Raw genomic sequence first — 16426 nt, forward strand, 5'->3', positions numbered from 1 at the left:
CATCTTAAAATGTATAAAATGTTTATGATTCAACTATAGATGGTATATACAGTTAAAGAGTAAAAAGTTATAACCCGTTAAAATCAGGGTACTCTAAAAATACCGCCGCAGAAAAGTGGGCAGGAGAACTGTCCGAGCTCCGTTTTTTTTAGAATGGAACTTCAAATTGAAGCCCGCTGCCAAAATTTGTAATATCTCGGCATCTATGGTACGTACAACCTTAATTTTTTTAAACTTGGGTAGATCAACAAAAGAATTTTGTTATTTTAACCTTTCGGAAAATCCTGGAAAAATAAATTATTTAAATTTTTCCATAAAAAAGTATATATTATTTATATAAATATGTAATAATAATTGTAAATTAATACATTTATAAATAATTCATTTTATTATAATACCATTTAATGAAGTAGCTAATAAGTATAAATAAGATTTTTGTAGTTCACCCCTCCACTTTTTCGTAGCGGTATTTTACGAGTACCATCACTTTAATGGATTAAAACTTTTACTCCTCTTCAGTATATACCATTTATAAAATTGATCATAAAATTTATATCTTCGTTTATAATCTGTTCAATATTTAGCTCTTAATGTTTGTTAATATAAAATAGAAATATGATTTAAAAAAATGCTATCTTGTTTCCTATTGGTCATAGAAGGTTCTGTTTTTTTAAAAAGTGTGTTTTTATGAGCTTTTCATTGAGCCTACTTACAAGCGTGCAACCTAAAAATTGTTAAAGTTATTTTAAATGTTTTTAAGCTAAAAAAAGCAGTCCTTTTCAAACTGTTTTTTAAAAACTAATTTAATAAAATGATGCAGTTTTTTTAATACACTTTAAATCTACAATTTTTATTTAAACTATTTTTCTCTAAAATGTATAAGAAATGTTTTATAGTTAAAAAATAATTTTTCACTTGATGTGATATTAACCTCCTTGGTATTGCTTTGGCTGTAGATTTTGAATATTGTAGGCAACTTTATGCTGTCAGTGTTTGACAGAAGTCACTGTCACTGCCATATTATTTTCTATTGTTTTTGTTAACATTATGTGTACAATTTATGTTTATTAAAACCTTATATCCTAGGTTTTGCTTTATCATTTCTAATCTATCTATCATATCGGGTCTATCATATCTAAGACCCGAGTGGTTCGACGGGGATCCATTTGTGACATCAACAGCAAAGGAATGGGACCATTGGAAGAGAACTTTTATGAACTTTTTAGCTGCTCATATTGTCACTCCTGCTGTTTCTGCTGATAGTTACAACTGTTAGTAAATAATATTTCGCCACGAGTATATACATATATAAGCGATTTTAACACTTACAACGGATCCATTCAAACTCTTGACAAAATATTCATCAAACCAAACAATACTATTCATGCTCGTCACATACTAACCACTAGACGACAACAGACAGATGAGTCTATCGATTCTTACATGCAATCTTTAAAACAGTTAGCAAAAGGCTGTAATTTTACTGCTGTAGATGCTGTTACTAATAAAAATGATACGATCCGTGGAGCTCTTATGGCTGGAATGACATCCACAAAGATACAATCGAGATTGTTAGAGAGTTTAAAACTAATTTTTAGAAGAAACTTACAATATAGCTATTTAAATGGAAATGGCAGAACTCAACTCTCAGGTCTCAACTCTTATTCAGATTAACATTCAACACTTAGTGCGCTACCTGGTAACTATCAATTTGAGTCACAAAGCTCTCCAACAAATTCTGAATGTGTCACTATGACAGCTGCTACCAACTCTACTAACTTTTCTAGGTCAGGACACAAATGTTTTTCTGTGATGGGCCAATACATTCAAAGAAGAACTGTCCTGCTCGGGAATCCATCTACAAATCCTGTAATAAAAAGGGACACTTTGCAAGGGTTTGTCGCTCCAAGAGCACTAGTACATCTGCCAACGTATTTGAAGGCTATGATAACTGCACAGCCTGCATTATTGCTGCTACTCCTGCTTCATTGAAGAAAGCTATAGTGCCTGCATCTATAAAAGGTCTTCGTGCTGATGCCCTTATAGATACTGGTAGCTCTCTCAGTTTTATTAATGAAGATTTTGCTAACCTGTGCAAACTCCCTAGGAAGCCTTGTACTGAGACTGTTTCTATGGCCCTATTATCGCACACTTCTGAAATTAAAGATGTGACTACTCAAAATATTAAATTTGGTGACCACTCGTACGACAACATTAATTTAATTATAGTTAAAAATCTCTGTGCTGATATTATAATTGGTCATGATGTTCTATCTAACCACTCAAGTCTAGAGTTTGAATTTGGAGGACCTAAAGAAGTATTCAAGGCATGTAGTGTAGTTGAAGCCTCAGTACCTGCAGTTCCTTTATTTTGTAACCTGACTTCAAATTGTAAACCGATCGCAGTAAAATCGCGCAGGCATAGTGCTGAAGATCAGATTTTTAATAAAAATGAGGTGAAGAAGCTTGTAAATGATGGCATTATTAAAGCAAGTCAGCCCCCTTGGAGGACGCAAATGCTTATCACCAAAAACGAAACTCACAAGAAGCGGCTTGTTATTGATTATTCTCAAACAATTAATCGTTTCACTCAACTTAATTCCTATCCACTGCCAAATATCGAGGAAATGGCGTCCAATGTACCACAATTCACTGTTTTGAGTGCAATAGATTTCCAAAGTGCATACCATCAGGTTCCAATACTTCCACATGAAAAGATGTACACAGCTTTTGAAGCCTGTACCAATTTTTGTCGCATTCCGTTTGGTGTTACCAATGGTGTAGCCAGCCAGTTTCCAAAGAACAATCGACTAGCTCATACGCACAGAAAACCTTGAAGGGATATATGCTTACCTTGATGACATAACTGTTTGTGGTAAGACGAAGGTAGAACATGACAAAAATCTTAAGAACTTTCTGAAGGCCACAGACAAATATGGCTTGACACTAAACAAAACCAAAAGCAAATTCAATCAAACAGTAATAAACTTACTTGGTTATACTATAGGACCAAACCGTGTCATAAAGCCTGATGGTAGCAGACTGCAACCCTTATTAAAAATGCCTCCACCGAATGACACTGCATCTCTCAAAAGGGTATTAGGTATGTTTGCCCATTATTCAAAATGGATTCCCAACTTTTCCGAAAGGGTCCACACATTACCTCATGTCAACAATTTTCCATTGAACGAAGATGCTTTATCTTGTTTTGAAAATCTGAAATCTATAGTTGCAAAGTCATCTGTTCACGCTATCAACGAAAATATGCCATTTGTTGTTGAAATTGATGCTTCAGAACACTCACTTGCTGCTACCTTAAGTCAGGATTCTAGACCCATTGCTCACGATCACTTAACTCTAGTGAGCTGAACCATTCTGGTGTGGAGAAAGAAGCATGCGCTATTGTTGAATCTCTAAAGAAGTGGCGTCATTTTCTTATAGGAAAGCCTTTCACAATCACTACTGATCAAAAGTCTGTAACATTTATGTTCAACACGAAGCATTCCAGCAAGATTAAAAATGAGAAAATACAAAGATGGCGACTTGAATTGGCACCTTATAAATATGACATTGTGTATCGACCAGGAAAAGAAAACCAAGCAGCGGATGATTTATCGCGCATCTGCTCTTGTGCTACTACCACGGCGACAGGTGCATCAAAACTTAAGTCATTTCAAACTGCACTTTGTCATCCAGGTATGTTTCATTGGATAAAATCAAAGAATTTGCCTTTCTCTCTCAATGAAGTCAAGACTATGACTCGTGACTGTGAGGTATGTGCTAAAATTAAGCCGAGGTACTTTAAGAATGAAGGGCTTTTTCCAAAGCTTATAAAAGCCACATCTCCCTTCGAACGCCTTAGTATTGACTTTAAAGGACCAGTGCCTTCGAATACCAATAATCGTTATATTCTTACGGTAATAGGTGAGTATTTCAGATTCCCATTCAAGAATTTTAATAACTTATTCATGATGTTTGGAATGCCTGCATACATTCATTCGGATAGAGAGACTCAATTTCAATCAGCTGAAGTCAAAGAGTTTCTCAACTCCAGAGGAATCGCAACAAGTAGAACTACTGCTTATAATCCTCAAGGAAATGGTCAAGTGGAGAAGTTGAATTCTACTGTCTGGAAAGCTATTCAACTGGCCTGTGAATCACATGAATCACCTATTGAGACTTGGGAACAATACCTACCTGTCGTGCTGCATTCCAATTGTTCACTGTTCTGTACCGCAACTAACTGTACGCCGCATGAAAGGATGTTCGTGCACACACGTCGATCTCCAAATGGGAATACAATCCGTCATAGCTAGCAGAATCTGGGCATGTCTTGATGAAAAGATTTGATCGGAAAAACAAGTACCAGCCTATCGTAGAGGAAGTGGTGGTAATAGAGGCAAATCCTGAATACTCTTTTGTTAAAATGAAAGACGGACGGGAGACCACAGTGTCTAATCGTCATTTGACTCCGATTAGACGAGGTGAAGGGGAAATACTAGATATACCAGGTCAAGAATCAGTGTTCGTAGAAGACCCACATGAGTTACATTCAAGCCTTAATTATTCCTCATCCAATACAACCACGCAAAACATTCAGCTCCTGGCAAATACATCTACATCTCCCCCTTCACCGGATTCATTACTTCTTTAAGAACCCCCAATGAGTTCTGAACAGAGCTTATCGCCTCCTTCAGCAGTACCTAGAAGATCTGCAAGAATTCGTCATTTACCATGGTATTTGGAAGATTATAGTGTGGGAGAATGATGTGATATTAACCTCCTTGGTATTGCTTTGGCTGTAGACTTTGAATATTGTAGGCAACTTTATGCTGTCAGTGTTTGACAGTAGTCACTGTGACTGCCATATTATTTTCTATTGTTTTTGTTAACATTATGTGTACAATTTATGTTGATTAAAACCTTATATCTTAGGTTTTGCTTTATCATTTCATCACTCTTTAACATTTCTAAAAAAAAAAAAACCAAACTCAAGTGTACGTCTTCCAGGATTTGTCATCAGCTATTATCTTTTAGAATCTTCAAAAACCTGTATAAGATTTTTTTAGTTTTTTTCCCTTACTGGCCTATAGCGCTGAAGTGGTTTGGCAATCAAATACATTATTCACATCATTTACATTTTTAAGAGTGATCATTTTTATGTTTAAAGTATATCACTCGCGATCATAAAATCCGGGTCACCTTGAAAATCGCCGTTATTTCATTTTTAACGAGCTTTATCGTAAATAATAATAACACAAATACAAACTAATGCATGTTTCTGAGAATTGTTGTCAGCTTAGCGGTTTCCTTTGTAACAAAGAATTCCAATAATGCCGATTGCGCGGAAAACTGTAGACTTCTCAAAATGAACGGTACCTGTAACTGCCGCTTGTTTTAAATCTCATTTGTGCTTCGACTTTCTGTTCAAACGCAACAAACAAACGTTTATTATTGCCGCCATTAGTGTTTATTAGTGCCATTATTAGTGTTTATTATTGTTTATTTTTTGCCAAAAATGCCTTGACTGTTGTTGAAACGGCACGCATTGTTGCGTTTGTGGAAGACGGTCACACTCAACGGCAAGTCGCAAGAACTGTTGGCGCAAGCCTTTCTACGGTTCAACGAGTGCTTCAACGCTTTCAGGAGATGAGTTTGCTAACCTGGCTCTGGACGAAGAAGAACGACCGCGGTACGAGATGACCGTTTTCTTGTGTTTCAGGCTTTACGAAGCCGGACCTCAAGTGCGGTTATGCATCGAAATTGCCTACAGGAAGTACGAAATTGCAATGTTAGCGTTGCAACAGTCAGGAGAAGACTTCGTTCTTCTGGACTATCTTCTCGGGTAATGGCTACAGGACCGCCGCTTGGCCGGGCGCATAGAGTTGCACGACTATCTTTTGCTCGACAATACGCGCATTGGGGAATTAATGATTGGAGCAAAGTGTTATACTCAGATGAATCCTGTTTCTGCCTAACTGGATCCAATGGACGTGTAAGAGTTTGGAGGAGAACCGGTGAACGATTTTCACAAGCTTGCATTGCTCCAAGAATGCCATTTGGTGGAGGCTCGGTCATGGCTTGGGAAGGTGTATCTTTCGACTTCCGCACAGAATTACCCTTCATCGAAAATGGGTCCTTAACTGCACGAAGGTACATTACGGAGATTCGGGAAGAACATGTTATGCCCACCATGGCAGGGCTTGGAGAAGACGCCGTTTTTATGCAGGACAACGCGCGACCGCACGTTGCCAGGATCAGTATGCAATACTTGGACGAGCTTAGAAGTACGAGGTTACCCCGGCCAACTAGGTCTCCAGACCTGAATCCCATCAAACATCTCTGGAAAGATTTGAAAAAACGTATTCAAACCCATACACCTCCTCCTAACAACGCACAGGAGCTTAAGGATCTGTTGGTGAGAGAGTGGAATAACATAACTCAACATGTAATCCGGAGAAAAATTGAGAATATGCCCCGTCTGCAAGAGGTTATTAGAGCAAGGGGAGGCAATATACGATATTAGTCATTGAAATTCCACTGATGTTTTACCACGTTGTGCATTTTTCATTTTTTCTTTCGTAAGTCTGTTTCAACAATTTGGTTTGTTTTCTGCTTTTTCATTAAAAACGATAAAAAAACCGTTTTTTTTTTTCTTTTAAAACAAACATTGATGACAAATAAAAAATACATTAGCTTAAAAAAAGGTTATTACTGCACCAGATGCAAAAATATTCAAGAAACTTGAAATTTTCAAGGTGACCCGGATTTTATGATGGCGAGTATATTTTATTGACTTACAGTAAAGCTTAAGATGGATCCAATAAGACTACCCTCATCATATCGGGATAATTTTGATAGTGTAGCTTCTAACACCGACATCAATTTACCTGTTAGACCTTGCACTATATTAGCATTGGTTTTTTCAATCATGTCATCAATTTTAGTATGATACTGGTGCTGCAAATATAATAGCAATAAATAAAACCTGGTTAGTATTAAAAAATTTAAAACATACCAAATCAATTCCATCAACGGCGCAAAGCTTCAACGATTGATTCTTTGCATCTAATATTACGTTGACCATCGCACACATTTCAGAGGGTATAATGTAATCTGTAGAAATGAAGGTAACTGACTTTTTTAACCATTGTTGAAACGCTGATTCAGTTCTTTGTATGCATGATTCCATCATATCACAGGCCATGAGTTTTAGGCGTTGTTCTAGGTGTTGGCGAAACTCTGCATCCGGCCAATGTAAATCTCTTATAAAAGACTGAAGAGCGTCTAGTTTCCAAAATAAATCCTCAGATGTTGCACATCCCATACTAAAAAATATTATTTTTAAAAGCTAGTTAACATATAGCTCGACATTTCATCAAAGTATGGCATGAGAGTTGGATTTACAAATTAAAAACTTGTATACCTAAACAATATTTAGAAATATGAGGTACATAGAATAATAATGGTCTAAATCTACTCTTTTGAAAATTCACGCCATTCACATAAAAGGTATCAATCTACCTAGATCTATCAGTATAAACAAAGACTATAGACGCATATGGGTCTATATTCTTTGGTGTAAAGCTGGTATAACTCCTTGTTTTAGTCTCCAACCATTAGATGGCGCAATCTTACTCTATTATGATTTTGGTTCAATATAGTTCACTGTAAAAATTGTATAACGTATTCAGAATAATACTGGAACATCTGAAGTGTTAGAACATTATTACTTTCAATAACTGAATATATTTCACAATATTTTTTGTGGTTGCAGTAGAATACGAGTTTTATAATGAATGAATTTAGTAATTTCAGTAAGTTTGCTCCTGCATATATACTTAGTAAAAGCGGAGATTTTTCTGGTAATTATAATTTTCATAATTTTAGCCGCATTAATTAGGTATATGATTTTATTATGTCGACATAACCTATCAAAACCGCAAAAAATTTTTTGGAATAAATACTATTTTTAGATAGGTTGATTTATTTCTAAGTTTATCCTTATAATAATGCTAGATTTTTTATTATCTTAGATGCAGAAACTTCAAATGAAGAAGTACTGGACGCAGTTGAGAACCATCCACAAGTATTTGATTTTTTTATCCAGCATAATATAACTTTAAAGGTTTTTTTAACATTTGCAGGTGGCCTTGTAAAAATTAGAAGCAGAAAACGATCGAGGAATGAGAAAGATTGGAAAATTAATAGAAAGAAAAAACTGAAGAACACTGGCAAAGAGTCCATTTCTAACAGTGGCGTAAAAATGAACGCAAAACTTTTTAACTTGGACTGTAAATGCAGGAAGAGGTGTATTAATTTATTTTCATTTACCGAGGGCAAAACGCGTTTGACTCATTTTGGAAGCTCTGCGACTATGTGGCGCAAAATAACTATATTTATGGCTTAGGAAAAGCTTTACCCGTAAATAGAAAACGTCCTAAAAATGGATCTCGTTTAGGAAAGTATACACATTTTTAATGCGTATAAAAAGTAATAATAAAACACATATAGTTCGCAAGAAATATGTTGTTGATACTTCTTCTTATCATGGCGCCGTCTCCTTTCGAAGGTTGGCGATCCAAATGGCAATTGTAGTTTTGGAAACTGCTGCGCGAAAGATTTCTGCGGATGAGCGGTCGAACCATCTCCTTAGGTCTTTCAGCCACGAGTTCTGGCGTCTTCCTACTGATCTTTTGCTCTGTACTTTTCCTTTCAGTATAAGTTGTTGATACAGTTAAGATAAATAACGGCCGTCTGCACAGATGCATTTCTCTAAATGCAAAGAGCTAAGGTACTAAAAGTTCTAGAAAGTTAGATGGTTCTGATTATCGGGCATATAAAAACTTTTCCGGCTTATTAAAGTCATTATTCCAGAATTAAAAATTACAAAAAATAATACTTAGGCAATAATTTAACTGTAAAAAAGATGTATGATCTGTATGTAGAAGAATATCAAACCCGGAATAGAGAAAAAATTAAATATTATTATCAGGTATTTAATACAAAATTTAATTTGTATTTTAAAATTCCTCCTCAAGACACCTGCAGGTTGTGTGATGATCTAGAGTTAAAACTGAAAAGTGTCGACAATGATGATTTAAAAAAAAACATATTTCAGTTGAAAAGAAGTTGCATTTACGAAAAGCAGATTCAGCTAGGGAAAGTTTAAGGAGGGACATTTGATTTAAAAATGGCTTTGCCTTTTCCTATGCTGACAGCTAGCTTTCCTAATCTGTGGCGTACTACAAAAGAAATCTTTATCTCTATAATCTAAGAATTCATTCTTTCAATTTAAGGAAGCTCTAAATTCCGAAAGTTAATTTTATAATAGGGCCTGCGTAGCGCAAGCGGTAGGATGCTTGCCTCGCATGCCGGTGGTCCGGAGTTCAAATCCTACCGTCGGCAAGAACAACTAGACATTTTTAAAAATGTCTATAGGCCCCAGGTCGACTCAGCCTGAATAAAATGAGTACCTTGGGTAAAACCAGGGGTAATAATAGGCGGTTAAAGCGTAGCACTGGCCATGTTACCTTCCTTGTATACCGTAGGCCCTAGATATAGCAGACTACCCTGCTATACTCCCAAAGCCACGAGCGGTATAAAACGGGAGACTATTATTATTAATTTTATATTGTTGATCTTTCCAAAAAGAAAAATGTTGGTAGGCCCATAAGCAGTTTAAACATAGTATATAAACCACTATATCCAACAAGAAGGACTATTAAAGCTGCAAGGAAGAACGACATGATGGACTTACTGCCATACATACCATACATATCATTTTATAAAAACTTGCCCACCGTGTTAGCTACCCGAGCATCTGGTAAACGAAATCTCGAAGATAGATCTTCTGAGGATTAACTGATATATGATTAGATGAATAGAAAAAATCATTCAGATTTATAGAGGTTTAAATTCATATTTTTTTGTTAAACTCATACTTTTAAGGCATTTTTCGTAAATTTTATGAATTTGCCATTAAGCCCATTTATGTTACACCATATTATTTATGAATAAACATTTGATTAATGTTCAAATATTTAACTGAATTTTTTATTTTAATTTATCTCAACTATCCAAATTTAACGTATTCAAAGTTAGACCATTATTATTCAATGTGATTCATATATCAATCAGATTATTTCGGGTAAATACTTTGAAACACGAATTAAACAAGAATAATTAAGGGAGATCCGAGCAGGAGCGCCACTAGGGAGTGTGTTGAATCCTATTTTGTATCCTCTATTTGCTATGGACAATTATTGTAATTGACATTTGAGTAAAATTTATGTACGGTTTATTGTTTGATGCCCTTTAGTCAGAACGTTTTAATAATGTATGTATATATACACTTGGTTTTTAAGATAGTATACAGTAAAGTTTAGTTCATCTTGAGCTACTTTGTTTCTCTTGTTTCTTCAGAAAAAACTACTCTTACTCTACGGATTGCTGTCGAAGAGACTGGCGATCTTTTCCAATTTGATAATTTGCTGCACTGCGTCACCACTGCCGAACAGGTTAAAAGCTAGCCGGCATTCCAAAATGTTATTCTACTCTTCGCCACTCATCTTTATGTGGTCACTTAGGTTAATATTGTGTAAAAGATCGCATAAAAAAGTTGATAAATTTTAACTAGAGCTCAGGATTTCTTGGTATACGTTATTTAAAGGGTAGGGCTTACCAAGAAGCAATAAAACATAAAATAGTCTTCACAAAGAGTTTAAAGTACACGTACCCTTTTATCTCCCATCTTTCTTTTTCAAATCCCTTATGGATAGACTGCGCAATCGAAGACTCCATAAGATCCACATATCTAACTACTAGTGGTGCAAAGGTATCTCTTAAGTGTTGGTGAAATCTTCCGTTTTTCAAATTATCTAAAATAAGAAGATTACATTTTTGTATGACTTATATCTCAATTATGGAATTGAAAGCACATATAATAATTAAAAATAACTTAAAAACAATAAATTCAGTCTTACATAAATAAAAATTTTAAATTTAAATATAAGATTAAAGCAAACAGACGATATCGATAATGCTGTAATTCTTCTCACCCAAATTATACATGCAGCCGCTGAAATAGCTACACCCCCATAGAATGACAAAGAACCAAGTGACACCAACATACCAGTATATATAAAACGTCTTGTTGCACAAAAAAGAAGAGCCAGGCGCATATGGTAAAGAAGTCGCAATCCTATAGATAAAAATGAATACAATAGATTAACACGGCAACTTAAAACTGCTCGAGAAGACGCGAGGGATGATACATTTGAACTATGCATTAACAGCCTGTCAAAAGAAGACAACAGCATCTGGAAAGCAACTAAATCGTTCAAAAGGCCTACATAGCACATACCACCTATAGGGAAAGCCGATGGAAGCTGGGGAAAAACTGAACAAGAAAAGGCATCAATCTTTGCTGCACATCTCTCACAGGTTTTTGGTGCACCTGAACTTAATAACAATAATAACGAAGAACAAGTTAAAAACTTCTTAGATAATCCATGCCCAATGATGCTACCAATCAAATGCTTTACTCCTAATAATGTGAAACAACAAATTTCTAGATGCAATAACTACAAAGCACCAGGCTTCGACATGATCACCGGGCTAATATTAAAAAAATTACCGAGAAAAACAATTGTCCTACTAACAATGATATATAATAGTATCATAAGATTAGCCTACTACCCGATTAATTGGAAGTTCGAACAAATAATTATGATCAGTAAACCAAATAAACCACCAAATATTACTACTCCATATAGACCAATCAGCTCACTTCCAATAATGTAAAAAAATCTTAGAAAGACTTCTGCTCCAAAGAATATCAGAAGATATCGAAATTAATTCAGTGATCCCAACACACCAGTTTGGTTTCCGCAAAGCCCATTCAACTCTACAACAATGTCATAGGATTGTTAAAAACATTAATGGATGCCTCGAAGAGAAAAAAATTTGCACTGCTGCCTTCCTGGATATCGAACAAGCCTTCGATCGTGTTTGGCATGACGGCCTCCTGTATAAACTTAAGTCATCCTTTCCCACTCCTCACTATCTACTCTTAAAATCATACCTCACAGACCGTCACTTTCAAGTCAGATTCCTTACAGAAACCTCTCATTATTATCTCATAAAATCTGGTGTCCCTCAAGGAAGTGTCCTGGGTCCCCTTCTGTACCTCATATACACTGCTGATATCCCAACTACAAATTCGACCATAGTAGCCATGTTCGCAGATGACACCGCCATAATATCTATCGATGATGACCCCCAAGTACCATCAGGAAACCTTCAAATACACCTGAATCTACTACAAGCTCACTTGGAAAGCACACATCTTGGCAAAAAAAATCCAAATCAACATGAAAATACGTCAAATGAATTGGCTAATAGGAAGAAAATCACAGTTATCTACAGATAATAAACGTCTCTTGTATAAGTGCATAATAAAGCCTATATGGACAAATGGAGTGCAACTATGGGGCTGTGCAAAGCCTTCTAATACCAAAATCATTCAGAGAATCCAATCCAAAATACTCAGAATGATTTTCAACGCACCGTGGTACGTTAGTAACAAAACACTGCATGATGACTCTGGTATACCGTTCGTTGAAGACGAAATCAGCAGACTAACAAGAAATTATTTAGAACATCTGCCAGCCTACCCCAACGAGGAAGCAACTACACCTCCAATCAGAAGTCAGACGAAGATTGAATAGACAGGGGCCAACAGATTTTATTCACTAATTTTAATTTAAAATTTTAATTTTCATTTCAATTTTAGTTTCAAATAATTATAATCCTACATTAATTTAATTTGTTAGTGTTAGTATTGGGAATGTTATCAGTGGATAATTTCTCCTTTCATGTATTTGCAATACTCACATTTACTAATAGCTTGTAATAGCAGAATGTAAATTTGCAAATTTAATAAAAAAAAAAACAATAAAGTAGCATAGCAGATCTTTCCAGTTTTTGAAAAGGAATAACATACGCACGTTATTAGAGTTTGTGTGAGCACTGGAATGGGTAAGTATATCATGGTGAACACCCTGTAAATTTTTAGGTAACTATAAAAACGGTTCTAAAACTCTTTTTTTGTAACATGTCTAAGTTAAGTATTATGTTTGTATGGGATTAAGTCTTAATTGATTACATTTTATAATTGTTATTTGGGCCAGCAACACAGTTGGAGTTTTACGTTGCCATGAAGTAAATCTGTGTAAAACTTTAACATCATATATAATTATTAGCAACAATGTAATGTATAATGAATTTATTAACATTTAAAGGGCTTTTACCCATATATTTAGAGACTTCACTCATGTGTACCTATACTCCAGTAAATGACCGTTTTGGAGTGTAATTTTCCTCGTCACGACAGATTTGCTTGAAAATTTGGATTAAGGTTCCTCTTTTCATCTCCTTTCTCTACTTCACTTTTGAACTGAAGCCCAGGGTTGCTTTTACTTGGGGGATGAAGTCACCCCTTACCGGTTGAAAAAACATACATACAAAATAAGTCCGGAAATGGATAATTCTAAGCAACTTTTATTCTATAGAGTTTTTCACGAAGTCAATACTTTTTGAGATAAATGGGAGTGAAAATGTTCATTTTTCAATATAAAAATGACGTTTCACGCGGTTTTTTTACTAATAAATCAAAAAGTAAGCATTTATCGAAAAAAATATGTAAGCAAAAATTTAACTTCCAAATAAAAAAAATGAAGCACTTTTCGGGGAAAACTCATCAAAACTCCTTGAAAGTATTTAAAAAAAGTTTTAATTTTGTTTTCTTTTTTAAATTTCTAGGGTTAACACTGGGCGAGACACACTCAAAATTAAGTTTCTTCTTTTTTGTTAGTAAAAAAATCGTAAAAATCACCCCGTAATTACCACCCCAAATAAAATTAATTGTTACCGCTCTACAATTAAATTTATTTATGTATTGTTTATATGAGCTGTAAGTTTAACCGGTTCAAAGTGGTTATTTTTGAAAAAAATCGGTTTTAAAGCAAAAGAAATTTTTTTGAAATTTTCCTTATAATCTTCTTTTCTATTTTGTAGTAACAAAACAAATAACAAAACAAATGAATACCTAATAGTCCAGGCGAGATCTGTCGAAAAGCAGACCATGATGGATATTTCCATAGGAGTCTATTTTTTCGCTGCAATCATTTTAAGATGTACCTTGTATTAATATTCACGATATACGCCAGTCGCAAACCTTGTGCTTAATTTTTTATTTGACAAAATAAAAAAAATCGAATATTTTTGCTTTTTGCGCCCATCTTTTCACCTATAACTCGAGAGATATTCTCCTACAAAAAAAATATAGAAGGTAAGTTTCGTTTTTTAATTTTACATAATACTTGACTAGCTAGAAATTGGAAATTTAATGTTTATTGTTTAAATAATAGCCATAAGTGGGAAAAAAGTGCAAAAAATAGAGTTTTTCGTTTAAATTTTTTCAACCCGTGTAATGTCCTCGACGCATCAAGGAATTTGGATATCGGTTAAAATACTTGGGAATTCCAAGGTTGGCCAAATCCAAATTTCTAATTGATTCGATGCAGGGAAATTCCACTTTCGCTACGTAACACAAAGGATTTGTTTTACATAAAAGCAGGTAGATTTTCTCTCATCGGTCAGTCGAGCTTGCCTCTTCGACTCCCTGAGGCGATAGACCAATGGAGGAACCCCAGCGGACAGTACAGGATGCCATCAATGGACCAACCACCACCTCCAACCCCACAGAACCAGGGAAACGCCAATTGGGGCGCCAACTGAACCCTGTTGTGAAGATGGTGCCCCAACTGAATCCTATTCAGGTACAACCCTCGACAGCAGGCCTCCCCCAACTCTATGGAAGGATCAACGGGCAGCAAGTGAAGATTTTGGTCGACACCGGTGCCTCCGGGATCTTCGTTCACCAGAGGTTGATCCAGAGACGGGACCTGCAACGAGGACCAGGACTGGTTCAGCTGGCATGCACGGGCAGCACATCCCGCACCCTAGGGACTGCTGCAGTCAATATGAACATTGACACTCTGGACACGACTGTAAACTGCATGGTTATGGAGGATTTGAACCACGACGTTGTGTTAGGGATGCCTTGGTTGGAGCAGGAAGAGGCCAATGTAGACATACCCCGAAAATGTCTACACGCTGGTACTGCCTGCCGAACCACCATCTACTGGGCGACCCCAGCAGAAAGGCAAGCCAAACCACAACAGCTGGAATTCCATCAAACCCCATCCCAACAAGCAGAGCAGTCAACCCAAGAGGACAATGAAATATTAGACAACCGTCCACGTCAGCCGACCACTGAAGAAACCGAAACAGCGGACATCAGTACAGGCACACTCGAAGAAGAAGAAGAAGCTCACGGCGTTCAATTACTAGAGACGATGGAGGACGTCGACGAGGAGGAAGAACCTAGCCTGACAGCAGATGACATGCCAGACGCCGAATGCCTTCTATTGATAGAGACGATGGAGCACGGCGACGAGGAGGAGGACACCGACCCCATCCTCGACGGTCCGGTCGACATACCACTCCGAGAGGAAATCCGGAGAAGTCACCGGACACACAAGAGAAAGAAACGACTTCGAAGACGCGAGCAGCAAACCTCCGAAGACGTACCCAGGAGCGAGATTGAAGAGTATCTCCTCCAAGAGTTCACGATGGTGGACGATGCTGACCATAGGACCCTGACCCCTCCGGACGGACGGGATGAAAGAACCACAGCTCAGCCGACCGCCAAAGATGAACAAGGATAAGGTCCCATTACGACACGTGGAGATATCAAGGTGAATTGAGTAGCCTTATATCTTCACGACGTCGTAGGACCTCCTCAGGGTGAATAAAGTAGCCCTGACGGAAGCAGACGAGCCACCCGGCACACCTGGACCACCTGGGCCTACCGGACCATATACAATTAAGTTCAAATATCTTAAGTATAATATCTTAGTTTTTTTTTTATCTTAAGTCTTTTACATTATATTCTTTTAGGGTAAAAATTTTATTATTGTATTTTTTTTGATTCTTAAATTGTATTTTTCTATTGTTTTAATAAATTTTCTTAGCACCGTTAGGTCTTTCAGAGGAGGGGGGATGTCCTCGACGCATCAAGGAATTTGGATATCGGTTAAAATACTTGGGAATTCCAAGGTTGGCCAAATCCAAATTTCTAATTGATTCGATGCAGGGAAATTCCACTTTCGCTACGTAAAACAAAGGATTTGTTTTACATAAAAGCAGGTAGATTTTCTCTCATCGGTCAGTCGAGCTTGCCTCTTCTACTGTAGACCTAGTCGGTGCTATTATTGTTCCTACTAAGTTATTGTTTTATTTCTGATTTTTTTATATACCATTTTATTTTAGCATTATTGTATATTCAGACCTTTTCAGG

General features: G+C 36.3%; 1 protein-coding gene across 7 annotated transcripts in view; it reads right to left on the reverse strand.

The window, feature by feature from the left end:
- Cadps (calcium-dependent secretion activator 1) overlaps positions 1–16426 on the reverse strand; it is a 204531-nt gene that overhangs the window by 14059 nt on the left and 174046 nt on the right. For all 7 annotated transcript variants that reach the window (XM_072546787.1, XM_072546786.1, XM_072546789.1 and 4 more), the window contains 3 exons: positions 10739–10880; positions 7019–7328; positions 6802–6960 (listed from right to left, as the gene is read on the reverse strand). In XM_072546787.1, coding sequence (XP_072402888.1) covers positions 6802–6960; positions 7019–7328; positions 10739–10880 — 611 coding nt within the window. The remainder of the gene's footprint in view (positions 1–6801; positions 6961–7018; positions 7329–10738; positions 10881–16426) is intronic.

This window comes from Diabrotica undecimpunctata, chromosome 10, assembly GCF_040954645.1.
Source record: "Diabrotica undecimpunctata isolate CICGRU chromosome 10, icDiaUnde3, whole genome shotgun sequence".
In the NCBI taxonomy this organism is placed as follows: Eukaryota; Metazoa; Arthropoda; class Insecta; order Coleoptera; family Chrysomelidae; genus Diabrotica; species Diabrotica undecimpunctata.